Source organism: Haliaeetus albicilla, chromosome 1 (assembly GCF_947461875.1).
Source record: "Haliaeetus albicilla chromosome 1, bHalAlb1.1, whole genome shotgun sequence".
NCBI classification, from domain to species: Eukaryota; Metazoa; Chordata; class Aves; order Accipitriformes; family Accipitridae; genus Haliaeetus; species Haliaeetus albicilla.
This window is the reverse complement of record NC_091483.1, coordinates 36,805,920-36,832,544: the sequence shown is the minus strand read 5'-3', so window position 1 is coordinate 36,832,544 and position 26,625 is coordinate 36,805,920. Positions and strand designations below refer to the sequence as shown.

General features: G+C 36.3%; 1 protein-coding gene across 5 annotated transcripts in view; it reads right to left on the bottom strand.

Moving 5' to 3' along the window:
* Positions 1–26,625, bottom strand: part of LOC104323624 (uncharacterized) — a 66,286-nt gene that overhangs the window by 18,978 nt on the left and 20,683 nt on the right. For 4 of the 5 annotated variants that reach the window (XR_011325123.1, XM_069785732.1, XM_069785739.1 and 1 more), the window contains exons 10-14: positions 25,121–25,185; positions 21,964–22,070; positions 18,553–18,664; positions 12,303–12,405; positions 495–534 (exon numbers count right to left, since the gene is read on the bottom strand). Coding sequence is in view for 4 of the 5 variants with exons in the window: in XM_069785732.1 (XP_069641833.1) it covers positions 495–534; positions 12,303–12,405; positions 18,553–18,664; positions 21,964–22,070; positions 25,121–25,185 (427 nt within the window). In the remaining variant the exon portion in view is untranslated. The remainder of the gene's footprint in view (positions 1–494; positions 535–12,302; positions 12,406–18,552; positions 18,665–21,963; positions 22,071–25,120; positions 25,186–26,625) is intronic. The other variant, XM_069785748.1, reaches the window with a different exon arrangement.

Sequence of the window (26,625 nt, the reverse complement as noted above, 5' to 3'; positions counted from 1 at the left end):
TATTCTGTTCAGCTCACTCATGTAATGGGTTCATACTAACATTTTGTGGATGTTCTGGGACATTTGACGTCACATTTCCAGGTGAAGTGGGCTAGTACAGATGTAAGTTTGCTGTGCCCATATTCCAACCTAACAGGTACAAGAGAAATCTGGTCCAGAAATCTGCATGTATTAGCACATGCTTCAGCTACTGCCCTGCCACAGAGTCATATTTAAAGTTCTTCCTACAGCTCATTAAGCAAAGACATTGTTATGAGCTGATCAGAGACTTAAGTAACTCATATTCAATAATTCAGTACAAAAATTTATGATTTGCATACGTATCTTGCAGCACTCACTATTATCTTGTTATCAGTTATTAAGCATAGTGTGCAATGGAAAGACTTTAGTTGCTTCTGTGGTTGCTGTTTTAAGATGGGGAAGCTTGTGACAGTGAGTGGTAGGAACACTACCATCACACATTACGACAAGTTAATGATCAGAAGTTAACTTACACTCTGGGGCGCCCTCCAACAATTCCAGTGAGGCCAGGTGCTGGAAATGGAAATGAAATTCACAAAAGAACTGTTAAAGCCATCTTCAAAACACTAGAGCTCAGAGCTTGCCATAGCTTGAATCATTCCTATAATGCACATTTAATAAGTACTGGAAAATATCTAGCAAATTACATATGTTCTCATAAATTAATAAAATTGAACATTTTATACAACAGTTAAAAAGGCAAAACACGTAAAAGGTGCTGTGACTTTTAACAAAAAAATGAATATTTTAAAATGTGCGAAGTATAAACTAAATCTTTAGGTTATTCTTCCAAATATTTTGTATACCAATGCCAGTCGGGCGATACATTTGATAGAAAAAGAACTTGGCCTTGGTTGTTTTGTTGCTGTTGTTTTATTTATTTTTAAAGAGAGCAGAAAACCAATTCTGACCTGAACCACAGTTCATTTTAATACTTGTTTAATAAGACTTTGCTTATTAGATTAACTGTTTCATGTTAACTTGCACCTTTCTCTTAGCATCTTCACTGGCTAACTTCACTTTTTTTAAGGTGCTGGGTACTGCAGATCTCATTCTCTCTCTTTGATACATAGGTAATTGAGGGGCTTAAGTCACATGATCCCAGATTTGCAGTAAGTCAGCACTGTGATTAGACTTTTGTTTATTCTCAGTACTAGGTTGCCAGGCTTTATTACCATTAAACCCATCTGCCCAGCTCAGTATTTCCGAAATAAACAGTTCTGATCTCCTCGTCCTAAGCATAGCTTCTCACCCTTCTTTCTGGCATGGATAGCATACATGCAGGATACATCAGAGCTCCATATAGTATTGCAGGGGAAAGAAACAGTAAAGTGAATACATTAAATCAGTCTAGGAATTAATAAGTGTGTTAAGCAGTCCCTTAAAAACAAATGTTGTGGAAAGCTGCCCACATGGTATATCTACCCAGATTAATCCTGGCTAAAACAGGCTTCATGCTTCCTCCCGGTGTGAATTCCCTCTGTGCTCCAAACAGACTAAAACCCATGTAACCATGCTGCTGTGGTACTATACTGATAACCTCTACTTCTCAGCAGGCTGTTTTAGCTTGGATTCAGTGCCTTGGTAAGGTGGACACATACCAGCAGCAGCATAGATGGTACAACATAGCATAGATTAGAGCCTTACCATATTCACGTTTATTGGAAGTGATTTCCCTGAAATAGTGGTTAACAAGGTGTTTTAATGAAGTTTTTGAAGAGGGATGCTGTTACGTAGTCCTTACCTTGATCACACTGCTCTATAATCGGAGACACATTTGGGATAAACAAAACTAAAATTCAGTGCACATCTGAATGACTGATTCAGAGATGGCAATTACCATAAATAAACCTGAAGTTATAGAGGAGGTCTTTTGCCTAAGACTAGTCCATAATCACTCTGCCAGCTTGGCCAGTGTGCTAGTACAGTACTTGCACATTATAACTAATTCACAAGATAAACAGACTTCACTGACTGTATTTTTAGCCAGAGGCTGAAAAAACAAACCAACCAACCAACCTCAAAAAACAGCAGCCTTTAGAAGGTGCTACAGTTGAGAACAATTGGAAAGGATTAGGGGTGTTTGTATTAACTCCCCCTCTTTCCCCAAAAAAGCCTATGGTGTTTTTCAGTACAGAAAAAAAAAAGAATGCCTTCAACAACAAGCAGCCATGAATAACCACCTCCCTACCTCGTAAGTTCTGCTGCAAAAAATGTGGTAGTGGATAGAATATGAAAGAATCCCTTACATTAATTAGCATTACACAATTTAAAATGATTCAGTGAAGATTCAGCCCTATACATATTACCCCTGTACTCATTCAAGCAGAAAACTGCCATTCAACATTAAAACCAACTGCAGTTATTTTATTGAATTATGCACCTAGTTTGTTTATTTAGGTTGTTGGGGGAGGAGGCTGGATATGATAAGGTCATGTTGAAAATATAGGTTCATAAAGTTAGTTATTTGAAATTATCTGTGGATTGTCACATGGCTCACTTCCTGCTAGGCAGCTGAACTGCTCATTAAGGATACCAGATTTTGCTCTGACATCAATTTCAACTTCCTGAAAGCTCTCAAAGAAAGCTCTTCACTTGCCTACTCTCACACAATGGAACTTGGCTCATACAACAAAGCAGTTCTCTAAACACTGGCAAGAAAACAATCCATCTAAGAGCAACCACTGCTCACACCTCAAGGCTACGATTGCTGCTCCTCCAAGCTACTGTAACAGTAGATCTGCCTCTGGAGATACTACAGCTACCCCGCACATAAATGCAATTGCCACAAAGCTACAACAAAATCCCTGCTGCAACATTATTAATTTCTATCTTACGATTATCCAATGCATTGTTTATATTAACATAAGTAAGATGGGAGTGTTTGCAAGTACAATTTAATTTTATCTACATGCAATTCCTATTTAGACTTCAGGCAGAGAAGATGAAGGAAATCTTAAATTGATTATGGCTTATAATCAGTGATTTGTTATTTGCGTAAACAACACTACAGCACAACACCTCACCTCAACCCAGGGCTCAGATGCCCATTCCGTTTCTCCAGTAAAACTGAAAGAAGGCAATGGAAGGTGAAGCACAATGGCTTGTCACTGTGGCCAGAGCTACTTCTGCTAAGTTAACTGTCATCTCCTTCGATCAACTGTTGTCCCAAGACACCTTCTTTAAAAAGATATACTCATGTTGTACTTTATGCTTACTTTACATTGCCTGCTTAAATATCCGTGCAGATGCTCTCCCTCCCTCCTTTCTGGAAGAAGACTTATCTTTATCTACAATGACATGAATAATTTGTCATACTTGTAGAAAGTATCAATCAGGCTGCAGTATCAAGCCAGTAAGATTATCAGCTAAATTGAAGTTGTTGATCTCCTTTCCCAGAAACTTTACATGACCACTTTTTGCTATCAGAGCTCCATTCATTAGATCCTCAAGGCAGATAAAGTATCACTGAACAGTGTCAGTGTCACCCTATCTGACATCAGTCACTCTCCTGAACAAGTTGCTTCACTTCAAGTTGACAAACAACTCGCCACCACTATCTGCCAGCTTCTGTGCCCCAGAACGGCACAAAACTGATGCATTGCAAAGTGAGCTGAATGCCTTTGAGTTGGAGACCCTCCTTTCAATTTATTTATATTCTGTTAATGTTCACCTGTAGGTACAGTATTTGTCTGGTGTAATCATCACACTGAATATCATGATACTTATTTTGCTTCAAGTGTATATGATCCAGAAGCCCACAATTTCCAAGAACATCTTCCCTCGTGGTGCCTGAGGGTCCAGCCTGATAACTACAAATTCTCCAGGTGGCTGGGCATTTAAAAGCAGTGAGTCAGTACTGGGGATTACACCACTTGAATTCCACTGATGTAATTAACTCCCAAATATACGGCATGATTGGAGAGATGTCAGGCACTATGTTCACTGAATTTACTTCTTTCTAGGTGACTAAGCACTGGTATAGGACCTTTCCTTTGGATTCTGTGCTTAAAGGTTTGAGTCTACAATGACTCTACAAAATAATCATTATTTAGGAAGTGCTTCTTTTTTGGTTAATCTGCACGATTCTTCACACAGTCTTAACCTGTCTTTTAATTTTATGATTCTTCCATCTAGCCTTCTTTCAATCTTATCCATTTTCAGGCCAATTACCTCAGGAAAAACAAGCCATCATCCTCTGTGTGTACATGTATGTATATTTATATGTCACATTTCTTCCTTTATGTTTGTGATTCTTCCAGCACACCTGCAAGACCCCAAATTTTGAGTCTAATGGCAAATTTCACCCAAATCTGAAGGACAAAGAGGAATCTCAAGAATATCAAAGCATGCTAAAACCCCACAACCACCACCACCCTGTGATTTGGCAGCAGTGTAGTTTCAGACATGTAGGTAATACACAATGAAGTCCACTCAAGATATACTCCTTGATACAGCAGTTCCACTGTCTCTGATCCTCCATGTATGTTTTCTCTCTCCAGCTGCTTCTCATTTTTTTTCCTCACTCATCCGAGGATGGACTTGCAAATGCCAATACTTTTAAAGCTCATATACGATATGATGAAAGAGACAGCAAGTTTCTGATAAAATTAATAAACAGTGGTAGCAGGCAAACAAAAGAGTACTGGGAAAACCAATGCTGCTCTCAGTCGGGACTGTCACAGCACCCCCCTCCTCATCCTTTGTTACTCATCCTTCTCTCCTCCCCTGTGCTAGATCTGGTGTTCACACAAGCATTTCAGGGAGTGGATCCACTGAAAACTAGCCCTGGCAAAAAGAATGCTTAAAATTGGCCCAAACAAGCACCTATTTCAATATGTAGAACCATCATGTTCTAATACATTATAATCTGTGCAATAGATATGACACCCTGCAATTAACCTACGAGATGCAAATTCGCAGCAAAACAAACTTCATTCCTTCCAGCTCTCGTAATTCCCCACTGGCTTTTCTGATGGTGGGAGAGCCTTATGTTTTGCCTCCTTAATAGTTCCTCTATCTAATTCAAATCCTACTTTAATGGCCACACCCAATTTTGGCTTATTACTTCTTATTCTTCAATCTACTTCTGCCAAAAAATAATAAATATTTCTGTGCAAATCTGTATGTTTTTCAACAGAAAAACATGCTAGACTGCATGAAACATTTTGTAAAATGTTTTGGAGTAAAAAAAGCATGAAAATGCTCTGACTAGTGGAAATCTAAAAAGCTTTAAGTACTTTAAATTCAACAGGTGACACTTCTTTCTTTGAAACTTCACTGCCTTCCAAAACACAATGATGTCTCTTGCTCATCACCTTACAGTTTTTGACCCTAAATAGTTTCTCCCTTATATTTCCAGTGACTGAATTAGCTCAACCAAAAGGTTATTTATTTACCGCATATTCTAAGAAATGATATATACGATATATTTATATATAAAAAGCAGACATCAAAGAAGTCTACTTCTCAAACATTTTTTTTTAAGAGAATGAACCAGACAAATCTGAAATCAAATGTTTTATACTCAATAGTCCTTACAATATTGTTGAGTAGAAGTACAAAATACATACAGTCTTTGTTTACAGGGGTCAATTATACTATCTTAATTATTCTATCTATGTCCTCTGAATACAACAGATAAACTATCTTTTGCAATATTATTCTCAAAAAATGGGGACTGCATTAAACTGTTAGAACAAGGACATTTCTGGAAGTATCTTCCAACACGCTTAGGAGATCAGTCATAATATTTACATATACTCAAGCACTTTAAAATCTCAAGTTGTATTAACCAGCTGTCATCTTAGTGTCAAACTCCGGTCATTTTAATGTGAAATAAGGGTCAGCACATGATTTCAGCTATTAGTAAAACATTTCTCAGCTACTGAACCCCTATTAAACTATAAATGTCAGTTTCCCACAGCAAGGCTCTTCTTGAGCCTCTTCTACACTGCATTTTATTCAGAAAAAAATATCTGAATTAAAGAAGACAAAATAAATACACTGCATCAATACAAATTATTTAAATGCTAACCATATGGCTGACCGGACTCTATATAATGAAGACATTTTAACTGAGTAGTACAAACCTGGTCTGTGATTGCTAGCTTTTATGAAGTAAGGGGGAATTTCTATAGACTGGGCAAAGCAAAACTGCTGCAGAATTGCACTGAACTCCCAGACTACTACAGATTTAAAAATCTGAGTCTGTATGTCTATGATTCTTCACTGCCAAGTATAAAAGAGCCCACTTTAAAGAACAGGAAAATAGCTCCAAAGACCCCGCTATTAAGACTAAATATTGCAGACACATTTAAAGTTTTGGGGTTTTTTTCAGGAGACCATACATGCACAAAACCAAACTTGCTGGTTGCTGCTAAAAAACCTGGCTATTAACAACTTTCAAAGTATTGAGAAATAAAAAGAAAGCACACTTTTACCAACTGAAACTTTAACAAACTCAGGTGTTAATTGTAAAAAAAGATTAAAAGATTGAATTAGGTGTGCTTTTGTCTTTTTTTTTTTTTTAATAGCTTGTATCCCTTTAATCCCATTAGAAGAGCATAATCCAAATGAAAACTGATTAAGTGTTCGAACAGGCAAGCTAAATACCATGCTCAACAGAAGTTTACAGTAAAAGCCTTCTATTCCAAACAGAAAATAAACAACAAATCACTCTGTAATGTATGGCATGTCTATATGCAGTAACTTCCAAATATTTCTCTGGGTTTAAGAATCTCATCTGCACTTCTAATAATACTTCAGAAAATTTCTGTGCAATTACATTCAAGTGCTCCATTGGTCTTCAACAAAAACAATAGGAATTAAAAAAGCATTAGAAAAAAAAGTTAGGGAATAGCTATGAAAAAAATCTCAGTTTTTCACTCTTGATTATGGAAGCTTTTTAAAAGATGCCACCTTCCTAAACTTCTCCCTTATAGGTCTAACTCCTTGTCTATATTGCAGAGCACAAAACACACATATGCTTCAGCCCATTCCAATACATAGGTAGCATTCCTTTATCTTTTCTTTCCAACACAGAGGATGAGATTTCCTAAGAAATAGGGAATTTCAAATCAGCACAATGCCTTGAGATGGTTGTCTTTCTACTGATTTTCAGAAGTACCATAAATGGGATGGTGGTAGGGAATCAGCACTCTCAAACTGATCAGAAATTATACAGTGCTCTCCTTTTATGAGGCCTAAGTTCTATTATCCTTTACATATACAAATACAGAAAAAAAATGTATCATATCCAAAAATGTTTCGTAATAATCAAAGCTGCAAAATGAGTCTAAAGTTAAGAAATATTGACATTAAGACTTTAAATTCACTAGAAGAGCTAAAAAGCACATCTCTGACAGTCAAGACATAACATCCTAAGTTTTAAGGCTTTGGTATGAAGCATTAGGAAGATCACTCCTCAATAAAATTATTGTAATATGCTTTTTACTCACAGGAAGAAAAGGAATTTTTTTTCATCTTACTATTGTTCCCTGCAAAGTCAAAAACTGTAACTGAAAACTCCCTCAAAAAGTTTATCAGGCAAATTCCTCAAAAAATTTTGACATAAAAGTGATTTAAATTTAGTCTAAGTGAAAGCCACCCAAACTAGGCTTTTAGTACTGGCTATTAAAGAAATAAATAACTCTTTTACCTACAATTTATAATTCTCATATTATGATACTATTACCAAACTAAAACTGCCTACCAAGTCTAGCTCAGGGCTCCACAAGTAGCGACTAGTAGGCTGAAACAACCTGATGAAACACCAGGAGTGACAGCGCTCCTGGATTTCATCTCAAAAGATGTAGCTGATAAACACAGGTAAACCTAAAAGCCTAGGTTCGGTGCTACCTCCCTCTCAGATATGAGTACTGGAAAATCCCATGGACCAGAGCAGGAGCTCTTAGGACTCCTCACCCTTATTCTGAACCGTCAGATCTCCTTTCTCGATCCCTCTTCTCCTCTACTTCCCATTCCTAAATTTTAGCCAGCCTGGTCCCCTTAAATATTGGTGAAGTCCCTCTCTAGCACTTCTTACAGCGAAAGCAGAACCAAGGACTCTGATTCAAATTCTTTTGTGGTTATGCTTCCTTCCACTATCTCAGGAAACCATCTGTATAGCTGACAGAATACTTTCTAACGTTACTAGACATCAGAAAGCTTAGTCAACAGTGTTTACGCAGCTTGCTGAAGATTCTTGGATGAAAGGTGCTATACATGAAAATCATTATTTGTCCAACTGTCCACACAACACTTAAAGTAACAAACACCAAACTGCTATTGAGGTGAAAGAAGAATATAGTTAAAAACAGTACTTCACAATCACTAGATAGAATCCAAGCAGAAGAGCGAGACTTTTCCTTTTTTGTCTTTTTTTGCTTTTGTCTGGTACAGACCAAGTCAGTGTTCTTTGTTTCTTAAAGGTCACTCTCAAGATGTCTAAAAAATAACTGAATGAAGTGTTTCAGTTTAGGTGAAATCACCCTACAAGTCAACAACTCCTCCGTTCTCCTTGCTGCTGGTTATGAAAGATTTATAATTTGTTCCTGCTTTTCCTCAGTTTTTCATTGAAAGAATATACAAAATAAGAAAGAAGAGTTATTTGCAATCACTCTCATAGTCACTACCTCTCCTGGAAGAGAAACAACACAGGAGAGCTGGAGGAATATGCCCAAGCTGGCCATCCTTGAAACAGAGGACTTTGTTGCTTAAAGGGTGCCTGTGTTTTCATCAGGAAAAAGCCACACATGGTTAAAACCTCACTTGGCTTGCATCCCCACAATTGCCACCATTTTGTCAGAATAAAGCCACACAAGGTTACATCATACATAGACCCATGTCAGATGTGCAAAACCACATCTGATATGCATGCTCCATTCACGTAAGAGACAGCAGCCACAGAGATTTTCGCTCAAGGCACAGTGAGAAAAAGTGGTGCAGTGCTGTACAAAAAGGGACCTCAGGTGCTCACTGCCCACAGCACTTATTCAGGGTATGGGAGGTTCAAGTTCTGGGTTTTTCTCTGCCTGTGTACACTCCAGCCCTCCCATAAGAGTGACCAAACTCCCATGGGGCATACTCAGCTTCTCACTGAAGCTGTTACACTTTGGAAAATAGTTAGCATTTGCAAAAATGGCCCAGTGAAACAGAGGGGGAGGAAAAAGCAAAGGGAGAAGGCAGTGGGAAATGAACATCAGGTGGTGTTATTAAGGATTCATCTAGGACAACAACAATCATCTTGGTTCTGGCTTCTGTTGCCAAGATTGCTTACATGTCTATCTGATGAGTTTTAATTTAAGTCTTGTCTATGGAGCTGCCTGTTTGAAGACAATTAAGCAGTGGGCATTCCTTGTTCTGCTCTTCACAGCAAGTTCTGGCAGCCTATACAACTGTGAGAAACAAGCATCATTAAGCTAATTTAGTTATTAGCACACCACTAATTATTGTTTGGCAGTATTGTGCAACTTAATTTTTTTTTTTTTTTTTTTGCTAAGTCTCACTGAAGGAAATAAGAAAAAAGACTCTTCATAACCACTGCCTTAAAGTATTCCACATCAACAAGCAGCCTACTAGCATTTACCTCCCAAATCTGACCCTCTTCTGCATACACAGAGTTTATCTGTGCAGGTAATATGGAAATCTACTAGGCAACAGCAACTGAAAGAAGTGCCTGTATGAAGCAATCTTCAACAAATTAAAAAAATGACTATTTATGGGGTTGTTTAAGCACTCAGAAGCATGTCAGCAAACAGCTCTGATACCCTCTGACACTAATAATTTACATCACAGAGGCCAAAAACCTTGTTGCAGTCCTGTACCTGGCAAACAAAAGTGCTATTTATCACCGGATGCCCCAGATGATTCCAGAAATATGTTCTTTCCCATTGCTTCTCATTAGCAGCAGTTCTATGAATTGAAACAGATTTTTTTTTTTTTTTTTTTGAAAATAAATGCTACAGGATGTTCTAAGAAGCTTAAGCTGTTCCCTTAGGAAACAAAACCAGCACCCCCACCATCGTTCACGCAGACTGCCTAACCTGATTCTATGTAGGAACACACCTGTTTCATCACAAAGAGCTGCGATAACACAAACTGAAAGCTTGCCAGCCACCTTAAGACACAGATGTTCGCGTATTCTGGTAACTCAATTTCAATACTGGACATACGCAACCCAACTGAGGTTGTGCAGATTTTTTACTTTTTTCACTCTGTGAAGAATGGTGGTGAAAGGAAAAAAATGAAACCTTAATAAACCTAGCACTTTCAGACTTCAAACAAAGTTTAGAGAGACAAGTATATGTCCATTAGCTTTGGATCTTACAAATAAGTAATTGTTTCAAAATCCACCCAGCTTTCCTTTGTTCAAAAAGGTATTTTTCTAGGGGATTGTCTATGCATATATAAAATAAATAGTAAGTATAGATCTCTACTTTCAGGTATGTTACATAGTGTACTTGAATAATGAAAAAGGAGAAACTACTTCAACTATGAATCCTTAACTAATTATAGAAATGGTAGTTTGGTCCAACTGTGAAAATACCACCTTTCATTCATTAGAAAAAAACAGACTTTAGAAGCAACTTACGTCTATGCTAAATGCTGACCTACTAATCAGCCTTCAGAATTGCAAAATCTTTAAAAATTACCTCAATGAATATTCCCGATTAGTTCTACATGATCATATTCTACCTTGTGGTGGTGGCAGGGGGGGAGTGTGGGGAGATGACCACACACGGACCTTGCCTCTATAAACACAACTTAAAAAAAACAAAAAACCAAACCCCCACAAACAAAAATACCCTACATTAAATATATCTCTGCTACCACTGTAAAGACTACAACACAGAATGTGCACACTTCCATACAATTTTGAATCCACTGAAAATAAAACATCAGTTCCTTAACTGCAAGGCAACACCTACCCACCCCTCCATTAATCAGGATTCTAGATTTGCTATGGAAGTTGAGAGATTCAGGTTAAGTTCATGTAATTTAATTTTGAACATCTATGTAAATCCTCAATATATTCTTTCATAAAATACATAGAAGCCATGACAAAACATCTGAGCTCTAGTCCTCAAAATAAGCTGTCCAAATTTTAAATGGATAATAAAAGTGGGATGAATATCCATAATGTAAGCAGCAATTCACAACATATGAACGGGCTATTTCCAATCGAGAAGGATACAGTGGTGACACTTAAGTGACTTGGGAGGAGAACAGAAGGATAAAAAAAGAAAAAATAAAAGAGTTTGCTCAAAATAATCAAACAGTAAGCCCTCCTAGAAAGTGAAGAGAATCCAATGACACTTAGAAAGAACAAATGTGAAGGGTTTTTTTGAACAAACATTTGGTAAACAATAGAAGCATAGATCACTTCACACTAGGTGACCCTTATGCAAATACTTAAAATATACACTCAAAACTAAGACAGCATAATTAAATCCTAGTATTTTGACTTCACCTCAAAAGTAGATTAAAAAATAAATCTTGCAATAGTTGCAATACAACCCAAATTCATACAAAATCAAATGTTAAAGACAGATTAATTTGAGGTTAGACTTGATAGTGCAGGATCAGAATTTAAGTTGGGTAGTTAATATACACCGTGAATAAAGAATTAGATGCAGGACGTTAGCATTCTCACTGCAGTATCGTATTAAAAAGTTTTGAATTATATCTGAAAGTTGTAATTACCTACACAAGCACCTACACATTAAACAAGTTAGAAGTACAGCAGTATCTGTAAAAATCCTTTGCAGTAACATCCGATAACGAACTGCTGAAGAGACCCTTCAAAACCCTTATACTGCACAGCTCTTCATAAACTGCAATGTTATAGCCAGACACTGTGATAAATTTTTGCCAGCTGAATAACATACTTAATGTTTATTGCCAATGAGATCTAATGGCATTACTTTTTACTAACATGGTAAAACAGAGTAAGACACTGTTGCACGTAGGTGTAACCATGGACAGGAAAACAAAGACAAATGAGGAAAACGAAAAAAGGCAGGAAGGGACAGTAGTGGCAACAGAAAGATAAAGGGTCTCAAAGGACAAAAAGGTGGACTTCCAGAACTTTCATTTTATCATTTTGCTAATGTCTGCAGGTCCCATTTCTACACCAAACATAAATACCTTTAAAAAAATAACAATTTCACTATGCACAGTGCAATGAAACTGAACACAACCAAGTCTTTGGGTGCTAGTCATGCTCAGGGAAAAAAAAAGTAACTTTAAAACTATTAAAAGATGATGTGAATATTTACCCATGCCAGTTCCAGCTGGTGCAATCTCTCTGGAGAAGATTTCTACAGCTTCTTTTTGCTTATGGTGTACAGCAAGCCAAATAACAGCTTCCCGAGGACCCTGCTTCAAAAAAAGTAGAAATTAGATTAGCTTAGATATAAAACATCATCTAAACTTACCAAATTGAAAAATAACTGTAGCTCAGCATTCAAGTTACATATAACAGAAATGTTTAGTGCTCATTGCTACAAACTACAGTTTCCATTCAGTGACTCTTCATCCAGCATCACTATAATTTTCTGTTAATATTTCACAATCTTTTCTATTTTGCTACCATGAAGTCAACTACTGGATATTTCAGACGGCTAGGACATTGTGCTGCTTCTCCAGCATTCTCAAAAGGATCAAGTACTATAACTAATAATACTTTATAAGAAACTAAATACTTGGCTTCACTCTCAGTGGAAATGGCAAACAAAGTTTCCTCTTATTTTAAGTGCACTAAGAAAACTTTGGGGTCAAGTCAGAGAGCCAGGTGTACTTCCCTTAGCATCAAGAAGTAAGCAGATCTGCTTACAGAAAAGAATTCAAACCTAATCCTTGGGAGTTAAATGTGAGAATGGAACTTGTAAAAGCTAGCACATTTCCAAAGAAGAGAGCAGACACCCCTCTAAAGGTAAACCCAACCAGTACTCTGCTCCCTGCCCTATAGTAAACTAACACACCGGTGCTTGCAGATAAGCACTCACTCTCCCTCACTTATTTTAATTCTCTAAAAATCTCTTTTCTGCCACTGAAAGATCTACCGCTGGAACCAATACACTGGCAAAAGCCTTAGAGAGAACATTAGGTCTCACTGAGGGGAAAGACTGTATTTATGTAAGAATCTGCATCCACCAGTAAGAACCACCGTTGGTCTAACTTTGAATCTCTAAAATGTGAAACCTGCTCAAAATAGAAGTCCATCCCTAAGTGTCTCTTACTTGCCCCAAAGCACCAGCACAACCATTTCCATTGTACACATGAAATGGAAACGCAGAAGGTCTCAAAATCTACTGGTCAGGAGTTTCTCCACACAGCACTACTCCAAGTATGGAGATCTGCAGCAAGGTGTTTCTTCTCTCTAGTAGTCAGCTTTTTTTGTTAATGAGCACAAAGAAAGTTTCTAAAGGTTCTCTGGCAACCTTACATGAAATTCTTGGCTTACTTAAATCAATATAAAATTCAAAAGAGGAGGAGTTTGACTACAAGATACTAGGGGATTTCTTCCAGTGTTTATGTCCTTTTTTATGTCAATGGGAAAGGATGTATTTCATGAAAGCATGAAAAATGTACCAAAAGTTTGGGTGTTTGGTTTGGTTTTTTTTGTTTTTTCTACAGAGCTCAGAGGACTTTATAATTCTCTAAATGCCCTGTCTAAAGAATTCTTGTAGATTTGGTAGCTGTCCTACTAAAAATGTAGAAAAGTAAAGGAAAATCAAACATATAGCTACTTAGGATACTGAAGAAGACATTTCCTGGAAGAAAGCAACAACTGGATTTTGGAAGAGCCAAGCCCTTCTGAATCTATGCCCGATGTCTGCTCTACCAAGAAATAAACATACATGACTAAACTCATTTTTAGTTTATTCCAACTTTTTTCCTTACATATAATAATTTCCGAAGCATTTAATAGCTTCCCAATTGTGCATAAAATCATGAAGAGTATTTTAAAATAACATTTTTCATCCTAGGTAACACTTTTAAAAGATTTTGGCAAAAAGCCTATTTCTTTACCAATACAGAAACCAGTGACATTTCTGAAAGCATCAGAGATTAAATACTCAGCAGACAAGAAGGATACAGATACTGCTAGAATTCAACAGCCCCAACTTCAAAACACAGGGGTTGATGTGTAGAGCAGAGGGGACACATTTTTTTGGTCAGATGAAAAGAATGGAGCAATGACTCCTTACAGGAGTCCTCCCTCCTGCGGGCTAAGGAACAGCATCCTCCTACATAGCACCAAATTTTTTATGACCTAACACTGAAAAGACAGAGGAACCTTTCTTCATGCTAACAGCATCTTTCCCCTAATACATAGAACAGGAGAGAAAAGATTTGAAGTTTTTATTATATGCACGCAGTTCTTAGATGAACAAAACCACGCTAATCCTTCTTGCTGTATGTTTTGATGTTTATTCACTACCCAAAGCTGAATGGGTGTCACTGATTTCAAGAACTAGAAGTCATGTCAAAAACAATTTTAAAATTACTTGAAACAATTGTCAATTTACACAGCTAGCAGTGAAAAATGCTAGACTATTATGCCTAACAAAATATAAATTTACTCATTAGAATTCTAGTAAATTTAACAGCATCATAACAAAACAAACTGTCTTTTTGCCCCTTCCCCCCCCTCAAATTTTAAGACTTGATGAAACATTGTAAACTAAAAAAAAAATATATTTGTTTCCTCTTCAAAATAACCTGAGAAACTACATGCTGGATCTGAACTCCTAAACTGCCCATCTTTTAACACATCTCCTAACTCTAGTGCTACTTATTTTAATTGCCCACGTTTCTGTAAAGCTGCATTCTTTAAAGATTACATAAATGAGCAAATTGATTATCAGCTTCTGAAATACTGATATCCTGTAGATTAGTATCATTTTCCCCGTGTGTATACAGTACATTTTTCCCAAAAGCAATACTGTTGAACATGTCAACATTCTAAAATCTCAAGTCAATTTCAGGAATTTAAATAACTTCAGCAATGTAGGAACATGGATGTATTTCCTAGTGGCAGCTGCTGAAACAGTGTTTATCATAGATGTTGTAATATGCTGCACCAAGCATTCTGGCTACTGTAAGAGTATCCCAAAGAGACTGTTATGTTAACAGACTACTAAGTCCTCTATTCTAACTCAAATACATGACAAAACCCCAATATGAATAAGCTCACTTATGCCAGTTTATACCAAGGGAGGAAAACTTCCTGGTGTTATAGCTGGTGATCAGCTAAAACCCAATAATGAAGGCCTTCTTGTTTTAGTGTGTTCAAATGTAAGTCCTACATATTAATGGAGTTGAAAGACGATTTTTCTCTACCTCCTATTCTAGTGCCATATCCATACACAGGTACTCTGAGGTACCATAACGGTAAATCTAATTGCTCTCATCTTTAAGTATCCCTACGTAGACATACTCACAGGGAGACACACACACAGGTAATTTCTGTCTCCAAGCTCCCAGCCTGGAAAATACCTCCCATAACAATACCATGTAGGAAATCCTGCAAACTTGATGCACATTTTTATGAGTTTATCTCAATACCCATGTAGGCAACCCCTAAAATAAAAGCTTAGCAGAGCCAAGGTAGGAGAGGTTATGTTATTCCATCAGATCATGTATGACTGAAATGATAGAAATTTCCTTCTATGAACACAGAAACAGATGTCCTGACTGAGTTAATATAAATAAAGAAACCAATCAGTTTTCCAATTTAAACATGTTTCACTAAATTGTTATAAAAATTGTTGCTACACAGAAAATATGCAGCCATACCACAAACTCAACAAATGTGGGGGTTTTTTGTTTGTTTTTTTTTTAACATTCAGTGTTCCCAAAGCTACCAAGAGATTCATTAAATTGCTACAAATAATAATAGCAAATATTCTTGCAGAAAACATACTTATACTTATTCACATTTGCTTCCTGGTTCTAAACTGTACCATGTCTTCAATATTCCATTTAAGTTCTAGGTTTACTTCCTTGCCCACAGATGCAATATACAATGGTCTAGGAAAATAAGCTGAATCCTATTCTGGGTGGGTGAATCCAGTATTAAAACTGGATATATAAACTATTTTGAAGTCACTTATCTTGCAGTAGCATAATTAAAACAAAAAATAGCAAAACAATATTATCCTTTATCAAGTCTTAACAATGTGTTGTAAATTGGTTAACAAAGGGTTAGTAGAAAACTAACAGACACAGCACATACAGTTTTTACATAGCAAACTCTTAATACCTGATGTACTATTAATAATACTGAATGTGTTTCATGTGAAAGGTATTTTCTAAACCATGAACTCACTGACTCTGTGACACTGTCATAACCCCTCCCTCCTCCCCAACAGAAAACCACAGAGCAGGAGATACCAAAAATTAAAGATCACTAGGGTTACTCAGTGCTGATTCAGGTCCCCTTCTTGCTCATGCCGGGCTGCTGCTGACAAAGCAAGCTTTCAGAAAGGCAAGCAACAACCACGTAAACAGGCAGGGAAGACTGAGAAAGCATCAGAGGCAAGCAGTTCTTGATTGCTCAAGGATACTTTGCCAGGATCAGTCAACACTCCACACAACAGCTCAGACAACAGTATACAGGCCTACATAAGCCTGAGATATACAATGATTTCACAGTTGCAAAGGCAAACCTTTGCACTCAGTTTGACAGACCTGTGTGAGGATTAGTCCAGCCACACCAGACATCTAGACTGAGCTCCAAATATTGTTCAACTTACCCTGTCTTGGTATTCATATGCATATTTGCTTCTCCTCTTTAAATTTAGACGGTAGAATCTTCAAAGCAAGAACTGTTTTCCTTGTATATTAATATACTGCCTAACATAACATGGCTCAGTTTTGAGCACTGTTATTTGCAACCCAAATAACCGTGTCTAATTTTGTACGGGAAGACATGGTAGGAAAGAGTGTTTCAGAGACTACATTATTCCTACCTGAAGCCCCAACTGGCAAATGTTTTTCTCAGGATTCTATGACTTTGTATTTTAAATAGAAACACAAACCCTCCTCCCCACCCCTTTTTCTCAAGCTACTATGGCTGCTTTCCAGATGAAAACTCCTTTGGCTAGTTTCTTCTGAACTGTTGGAGGAACCAGGTGAAGGGAGAAGGCAATAGAGTGATTTCCTGTATTTCAGCCTCAGCTCTCTCATCCTGTTTCAGGCATGTATGGGAAGCACATACAATGGAGATAATGCTCTATTTACTTTTAATGTAAGACCTGGGAGCTGAGTCTAGAAATACAGAAAATACTACAAATACTCAATTTCATTTGGAAAATTTATTTAAGGTACTGTAAGCAAGGCAAACTGAACAATAAGGAAAGAGAAACTGCTCTTTTTCAAAGCATTATTCATCCTATACAACAAGACAGAAAACTTTCTATGTAACAATTTAATTGAAGAATATATTACAACGCATAATCATAAGGAGCTGGTACAAACAGAACACAGACAAGTTCAACATCCGGGACATCTGCTCCTGTGTTTCAAAATTTTAATTCTGCAACCTCAGTAACACACTTAACATTATAGGGTTTATGGTCCTAAAGGAAAAAGACCACATTATAAAGCTGGTTCCTCAGGAAGCAACTCTTGCTGCTATGCAGAATGAAATCGAAGCTCAAGCATTAAAATGAACAGCTGCAGATAAAACTTGCCCAATTTCTAAGAACACTTAATTTCTATAGTAAGAAGTTCGCTGCCTTTCTCCACATCACATTCTTGTTTCCTACACATACAAATTGTCAGCTATTTTAAGTGTTGGCACTCCTAAGACCAAACTCAGAGCAGAGTTTTACCACGAGTACCTTAAAGAGTTTTGCAAGGCTGTCACTGACAAAGAAGAATCAGATGCTACTGTTTTGGAACAAATTAAACTGTCTAAATATTTAAAGTGCGTGTAAGTGAGGACAAGATTTGCAGTCTTCTTCCTTTAAAAAGGGCTTTCACATTCTAGATTAGGAAAACAAACCATGGATATCACAGCTGCAGTGGCTATGGTCATCATTCATACTCTTACATATGAATTTATTAAGTCACAAAATACGATGCAGACTTAGATAGTTGAAGATTGTTTCACAGATAGTACTCAGAGACAGTTTCAAAGTTTTACAGGCAACAATAATTCTGCCATTTCCTGACTCTGCAATCTTTATAACGTGGTCTTTTAGTTACATCTAATGCAATTTAAGTCTACATCATAAGAACTTTTTAAAGAAGATATTTCTTTAGATGAACAACATTAGAATAGACTACAACAACATTTTTGTAAGATTTCATATCAGTGCTTCTAAGATCCAATACTGCAAAGACCTTGTCAGTGTTAATTTTGTACACGAAGTAGTGACACTGAATTCTCTGCAAGATGATGGGGTGAAATTCCCAAGATGATAGTGACTTCCTTTAAAGTTGTAGAAATGATAACAATATGGAGAGATTACAAGAGGTCAGTAAAAGTTTAAGAACACTCCACTGAATACTTACACCATCTATACTCCTTCTAGCATGAGGTCCATATGTATCTTCAGACCCTAAAACCTGTATGTTAACTGCACTGTAATCTTCATACCCAAGCTGACTGAAAATAAGACGAGTCCTGCAACAAATGATTTTTTTTTTATTAGTAAACTGCCTCAAAATTATTATCTGAAGTAGCCCTGTGTGGTCCACAGGAGTTAGCTCTGTCATGTAAACTGGACTATGAATACTTTACACTAAACAAATATATCTGAATACTGCAAATCAAGCGATTACTGACAAGGAAGTTATACCTCAGAATTTACCTGTAGGTTTCAAATTGAGCCTTTGTTTATTCAAATTATTTGAAAGATGACAGGCAAAGACAAATAAATGGATTTCAGCTCTTACTTTTATCTTTAAAACAAAGACAGCTTGAAATGTAATTACAGTATACGCAGTCTTCCTGTTTTTCATACTGGAAATTCAGTTCTTAACTCTGTTTCTGCTGTAAGGCGTTACGAACTACCAATAAATACATGGAACTACCTCATTACATCACAGGCACCAATGAAGAGAAAACTAACTGAAGAAGGAACTTTTATTCAAACTTTAAAGGTATTTATTTGGGATTAATGAACATATGTCTCAAATGCCAAAAAGTAGATAAAGTTTTTAAAGAGCATGTTTCTTCATTACTCATGCCTTTCCAGTCTAGCACTGAAATTCCTCAAACTCTTTCTGTAAGGATGTTTACACCAAAAGCACATTGTGTCAAGAGTGCCAACTTTGTCCAATCACAATTAATAATGGGGATGAACATTACCTTCTTTTTATACACCATGAAAACACACACTGCTTTGAGAGAGCCAGGAATTAATACTGGTTTTTGACAAATACCAAATTTGGGTTAAAAAGACTGTTTGCAACAACTCTTGGAAAACAGCCCAACTCTCAAGTGCTAAAACTGTAAATGACCACTATAGTTTTAAATAAATAATCATATGAAGTCCAAGAAAACAAACAAAAAAACAAACAAAAAAAAATCACAGTAAAAAAAGGTTAGAATACAGTTTTAAAATAATCCAACTGTTAAAAATAGTCCAACTTAATAACATGTTGCAGATTGGAAAAATAAGTTAAATTCTGAAGCACCTAAACTGGTTTCCCAATAATCTTGGTCGGGCACCCTTCTAGCTGCGTAGAAAGATTTTATCAGTTGAAACATTGGAATTATGTCAGGATGTGAAAAACATTTTGCATCAGTGGAACATTTTGAAGACACTGTTAATATATTATATTTATAGTAAATATTAGCATGCTACCTGAAAAATGATGCAGTGTACAGGACTTCAATACAAAATGTAATTTTCTAGTTGTTGTAAAGAGATTAAGGTGGCTCATGTACCACCAAATGAGGCCATCTTTATTTTGATGACCACAGAAAGACAGATACTTGATTTAAGGTATCTAAATTTGCAAACCGTGTCTGTAATAAGTTATTTTACGTTACTTATCTACAAACATTATAGTTAGATACACTAGAGTTCAAAATACATTCTGTGGGTAATTTTTAGCCCTTTCATGTGTCTTGGTAATGCAACAGAGAACCATCAAAAATAAAAGAACACCAAAGACTACTCCAAAGAGACTTCTTCACACACATACTGCCAAATCTCTCCTGCTTTCAAAAACTAATATACAAATAAAGGACAAGCATGCAAGAAAGAAGTGAAAGAAGTTGTATTACAAGCTGCCACAGCTGCTCAGTGTCTTAGGCTGCCAACTCATCTGACCTGTACAACTGAAGGACCTTAAGTTTGTGCACCTTATTCTGTACTTGCTGCCATTAGACTACTGGGCAGAATTTGATCTAGAGTGGACTGAAAGATCATGTCCTTACAACATTCTCTTGCAACAGGAATTGGTGGGAAGACTGAAGTCAGAGCTTCCTAAAGAGAGGTAGTTGCTGGTAGAGCATTCTCTGACAGTGATCAGAATAGCTTATTCTATTCTGGGTTGACATACACAAATCTTTCGAATACGCTGAATAAGCAATTCCACACATTAAGCTGTTTTAAGACTGTGAGATGGAAAATATATTGATGTGCAATACTCTATATTGTGATTTTTAATGCACAGAACAAGCCACGGCTGCTCCAGGCATGCGTCATGGGCTAGAGGCCACTTACCAAGCCAGTTAACCAGCCTTTGGCTATTTCCCATCAGCCCTCTTCTGAGGATTACTCAGGACAGCACTGCAAGCAGGCTGAATTAATTTCCTAGTGGTCACAGAGGCAGCAGCACCACAAGCTGCTTCGATCGGACAAAAGAATCACGTAGTCTGGTCTGATATAATTTCCAAGAGCAAACATGAAAGGGAAAATACACCATCCTACTTCCTTTCCAAAATAATCACCTAGCTTCCAGAAAGATTGCTTTTGGGAGACTTCCGAGTCCCTGAGTTTTTGCACTTAGCAACTCTTGAAGGGTTTTTTCTTCACTGATTTTCTCAGTAGCTCTTGCACACATATACTTTTAGCATTTGCACCACTCTGAAGAAAGGGATTCCATAGCTTAATTACACATCTCCTATCAGCCCACTCTCATTTGCTATGTCTCTTGAGGGAAGTAACACAGCTCTTCCTTCATCATAGCGCTGTTCATGGGCACAGGAGCAGTAAGTCACTCTAAGTCCACAGTAAACCTTGCACTTCTGACAGGTGTCTATCCTAGTGTACTTGCTGCATGGGTCTATAGTAGGAAGAGGGGGGGAAGTTATGTATAAAACATGGCACAGAGACAGATCTCATAACTAGAAAGATTGGAGCTACTGGAGTAAATGCTCAGAGATGTCCATGAGGATATGGAATTATGTTTAAGAGAAATCCTTCCTCACCCAAATATCCTGGCATGACAATATGACTGAAAGTTTATCAGTCTGTCTTACAATTGTAAAACTTTCTAGCAAACAAAATCACGAGTCACATTTTATAAGGTACTAAGATAGTTTTGTTTAAAACACAAACTTGGTAAACTGCCTACATTTCATTGCACTATGATTTTTTGATAAAAAGAAGTTATGTGAAAATCAGTGAAAACTAGTTTCACATGGGTTTCTCTGGCACTTAATAAATTTTCATCTGAATCATAGCTTCTCCCTCATTAATTTGGGTTTCTCTCCACTATCCAGCCATTTATTTTCAAGAATATTTGAGACCTTTCTCACTCTGACAAATGTAGCTGAAGTGTAGTTATATACTGAAAACAGGTTTCCTAAACAGGCTACTTATGTCTCAAAATGTCCTCCCAATTGGAAGATTATAATGTTCTAGGGTTCTTACAAGGTTAATATGGTTGCCATCATATGTCACAGTTCTATTTTCATAATCTCTGAAAAGAAAAAGCCAAAACCCCCTCCAAGACTCAAATACTAACCTTTGCAGAATACTTTCCGCAGTGCGTTTTCCTTTTTGTACTGCCTTTGGACCTCCCACTGGACAGACAGCAGTAGCTCTGAAGCCATCAAGGTAAGTAGCATTTACCTAACGATAAAGGGATTATGAAATTACACAGGATTCAATACTGATACGCTATAAACGCTCTCTGACAATCATCATCCATGCATTGAGCAGAAGCAGAATAGCAAGAAACCATCATCATTACAAAAATGTACTCTATTATTTAAAACTCAAAATTCTATTAGAGGAAGATTCAAATCTGCTAAACTGTGAAACTCTGAATCACTTCTCATTGTCATCCTTAAATTCTCCTGTACTTATCTGCTTTGGTACATAGGACACATTTCTGATGTTGAAAAGCTGAATAATCTACCACAGTGAAATATATCAGACATAAGTTTCCCAGGAGTATTAAAGTAAATGTGGAAAAATATCAAATACACATACATGCACACACAAAAGAATATGCTATACATTGCAAACATTTAACTAATAAGCATTTTACTAGACTTCCAGTGCTATAGCTGCTTTACTTTCAATGTATTAGAGCACTGTTATGACCATAATGCATGGCCATAAATGGTAGAAAAGCTTTACTAGATGTATCTAAACTAAGTGTAATGAGCATTTTCAACATTTGTTACATAATAGAAAAACAAAAACAAATTGAAGAACCTGGTAGACATTCAGCGTAACTCTACAACCAGAAATATTTTTCCTACAGTAAATTTTCAAACACTTTACCCAGTCTACTTTTAAATGTCCCCCAAAACAGTGTTTCAGCTAGTTCTTTTGAAAAAGCTATTCCACAGGTAATGTATTTCTCATTATTTTCCCTGAAATTTGTATCTCACTTTCTTCTATCATTGTTTTACTTTGCCTGTAATGCAGCAATTCAATAATTTTCCTCTACACTTACTGTAAAGTTACTGAAAGATGTAACACACCCTTAAAATATTTCTAGCTTGCTTATAACAAGCCCATTCAGTCACTTCCTAGCCAAGCTGAATATATTAGTTTCCTAAAAATTAGTTCTAAAACAGGTGTGCAAAGCATATGTCCATTTATCACTGACAGCCAATTAAACAGTTTCAAAAAATAGAAATACTTCACAGGAAGTCTAATTTACATACTTGAGATTATCATTACACTGTTTAATATACAAAACTTAAGGTATATTAAAAAAAATTCCAAAATACATACATTTCAAATTTCCTACTTAAAACATAATAATAAATAAATAAGAAATAGATTAAAACTTATTTTTATTTTACTGTTATGTAAAAAACAGTTATTCTGTTTTCTTTATTCTATTTCATGGTTCATCAACTGAAAATCTCAAATCTCTTATTTCCTTTAGATATACAGAAGTATGGAAATGTAAAGTCAAGAACAAAAACTGCAGGAGGACAAGGCTGCTGAACAGAACACTCACCGAAAATCGCTAAGAAGCAAAACATGTTCTGCTTCAAACTGCACACTCGGACCAAGGAAGAAGAAGTATTTCCTGCTTCGTACATTCACTGCCTTCTGTATTTGCCCATATCAAATTCCACTATTTACTACAGGAATAATAAGAGCCTTAGCATAGCTATCATTTGATTGATGGAATTTGATGCTTTGTACAAAAGTATACTCTTCATTCTATGTCATTTTTAGGAATTACTTCTAAACTGACTTCTCTGTTGGTTATACAATGACACTGTAAGACTGATTTTTAAAACTAAGTATCTTTTAGAAATGTGCTTATAATTTATGTTTTAAGACTTTTTTGTTGTTGTTTCAAACACAACAAAAACGTATTTTCTGATTAAAAAGACACAGTTATTCCCAGATGCAGATAATGCAGACACAGATCCCTCAGAGAAAGGAAATGTGTTGTTCCAGCATTATGTGATTAGAACTCTTGAACTTATAATTAAAATTCTGAGGAAATGCAAAAAGCTGACAAGACAATATTGTACTGAAATTGTAGGCCACCTATCAAAAAAAAAAAATCAATGCTACATTGTATTAGGCAAAAGTTTAGAAAAATTAATGTTCAGATTACACTCCCACAATACTTCTAAAATATCAAACCCCTTTTTCATAAAGGTGATACAAACATGATTACTAGAAAGCTGCCAGAAGTGAAAAACTAAAAGGCATGAGAAAAGTGACCTGTGGTATATTACTGAATTCTAAAAATGCTTTGTCAGTATGCTTTAATTATGGAGCCTTTAGAGAGCTCTTCTACTCTGACTCTACAACTCACCAAAACCAAACCTGCTTTGGTGATACTATTATTTATCTCTGAAATACTGTGTTTTTTAAAAACTGAAACTCTGTCTTATATAAAACTGGTTTTAAAAGTGTCAGAAATATTTTAAAAATGCAGTAAGAAGTTTCAAAGAAAAATTATGCTCAGACATACATTATATTATTTAAACAGAAATATTAGCACAATTCCCTGCTTAGGTTAACTCACTTTTGATATGGCTGTGATAAGCAGTTAATTTCTGATCTCGATCTTGCTTCTGTAAATTTCAGTTTTGCCACTAGTTTAAAAAAGAAAAGGATCCAGCCCTACTGGTACTTCACCAGAACTGTATTACCTTAGCATCCATTCAGGGAACAGAGACCCCTAGAAGACTATGGTAACAAACATAAAACTTCACAATTTTAGTAGAAGTGCAGGTTTCTTTCAACAGAATATTTCAGGAGACTATTAGTCTCATTCTTAGTTGCTCTCTTGACAGATGTAGTTACTCATTACTTACCTTTTGAAAACTACTTGGCAGATAAATTTCACAATGAAATAGAAGAAAATTAACATGTCACTATAAAAATCAACAAGTATAAAGGTGTTAGTGGGCTAAGATGTTTGAAAAAGTATTGTTATTACTATACAACCACCATCCCAGCCTTTTCTGGACATTAGTGGATAAACCTGTTATACAAATTAACATGTTTTTATGCATCTAATAAGGTTTGTCTTTTTTTTCTTTTTCCCCTCTTCCTTTTACTCTTGAGGCAGGGAGGATGAGAATTTTAGAGTGGTAACATTTTTTGGCAGAAAAAAATTTAGTACTTTCTCCAAAATATAAAGTGTTGTAAATCAGAAATACCTTACACGCCACAGAAAGAGATAATACCTTATAAAACGTTGAAGGAGGCGATCCTTTTGCTCCATGAACTTTCACTGCCCCACCATCAAAACCTATAGTGGGTAAAAAACAGTATTTAAGCTTCTTCAATATAACTTCAAAGACATTCTTTTGTGATACATATTAATCAAATGCTTTTAATTAAAAAGCAAATCACTGATAGCTGTACTGCCACAAAACCTTTCACAAAACAGTCCTCCCTGCCTTAGAAACACAAACAGCAAATTGGTGACTACATTTTTTACTTCAATGAGCGTTTGAACAGAATACTTGAAATGTTTATTCATGTACTTAAAAAATACTTAACACAGAAAGCAGCCTTCGGACTTCAGACCCAATAGTTATTTTCCACTTAACAGCCAGTTATTGGACAAACACACAGAGCATATAATTTACTGTAGTTGGCTGGAGTGGACTGCAGTCCATCACTTGGTAAAGAAACAAAACAAGAAAGATGAGAAACCAGTGAGAGCTTATTTGCTGAGTAAGTGAAGGGATAACTTAACTTTAGCCTTCCCATCAATACAGAAACAGAACAGTCTGAATGTATGTTCCAGGGCAACTACCATGTTCAGTATTAGGAATGTTAATGCCAAAAGAAACTAGAGAAAATTGCTGTCATGGCATCAGGTTCAAGCTTGAACTGGAGAAAACCAATAGGTGCAACTCCTTGAAAATTAGCTGTCCAGGATCAGCACCTCATGTCAGACAGACAGAATTATACTGTAGCTCACCTGTACCTAACCAGTGCTTGCAAATATTTAGGAAGCAGCTCAAAGCCTTACACAAATACTCTGAAGAGATCAAATCAGAACATATCTGAAAAACTGAACATGACTAGAAGAAATTTTACATGTCACTCAAATAACACCATCACTCTCTCTGCAAGATTGACACAAGGTTAATTTAACTCTCTCAATGCAGAACAATATCCCTACAGTCAGGGTGAAGATCTGGAAGTTTCATGTTTCAGGTGAAGGAGAAATACAGAGAAAAAACCCTGTAAAAAAAAAAAATGCATAGCATCCATTGACAAAAAGAAAACAGAAGCACCTCACAGTTCAAACACTGCAAGTAATTCAACAGGACAATAAAATCAGCAATGTAAACAGCAAAAATACATAGCTTGCCTGTTTTTACTGGTGTACGTGTCAAAGCACTTCAAACTAAAAATATTTAAGAAATCTGCCCATTTTCCATCTGTTATATTTCTAAGAGGGCTAACTGAAAGTTCATGTGAAAGTTCATTTTAAGTTCAAACATGTCATATCGGGTCATTTGCAAGCTAAAAGTTCATAGGAAGGTTAGGGTGGCTAAGAGCAGTAAGCTGGCCTTATCAGACTGCCATTTGGTTATGTTGCATGAGCAGAAGGGTCACTGTACAATTTTAAAGTACTTTTATTATTGAAGCAAAATATTTTTCATCCTACAGTTTTGAGTTTTATCACAGTAAGTTTTATTTGAGATTTCAATTGTTCTAAGTTTTATAAAGA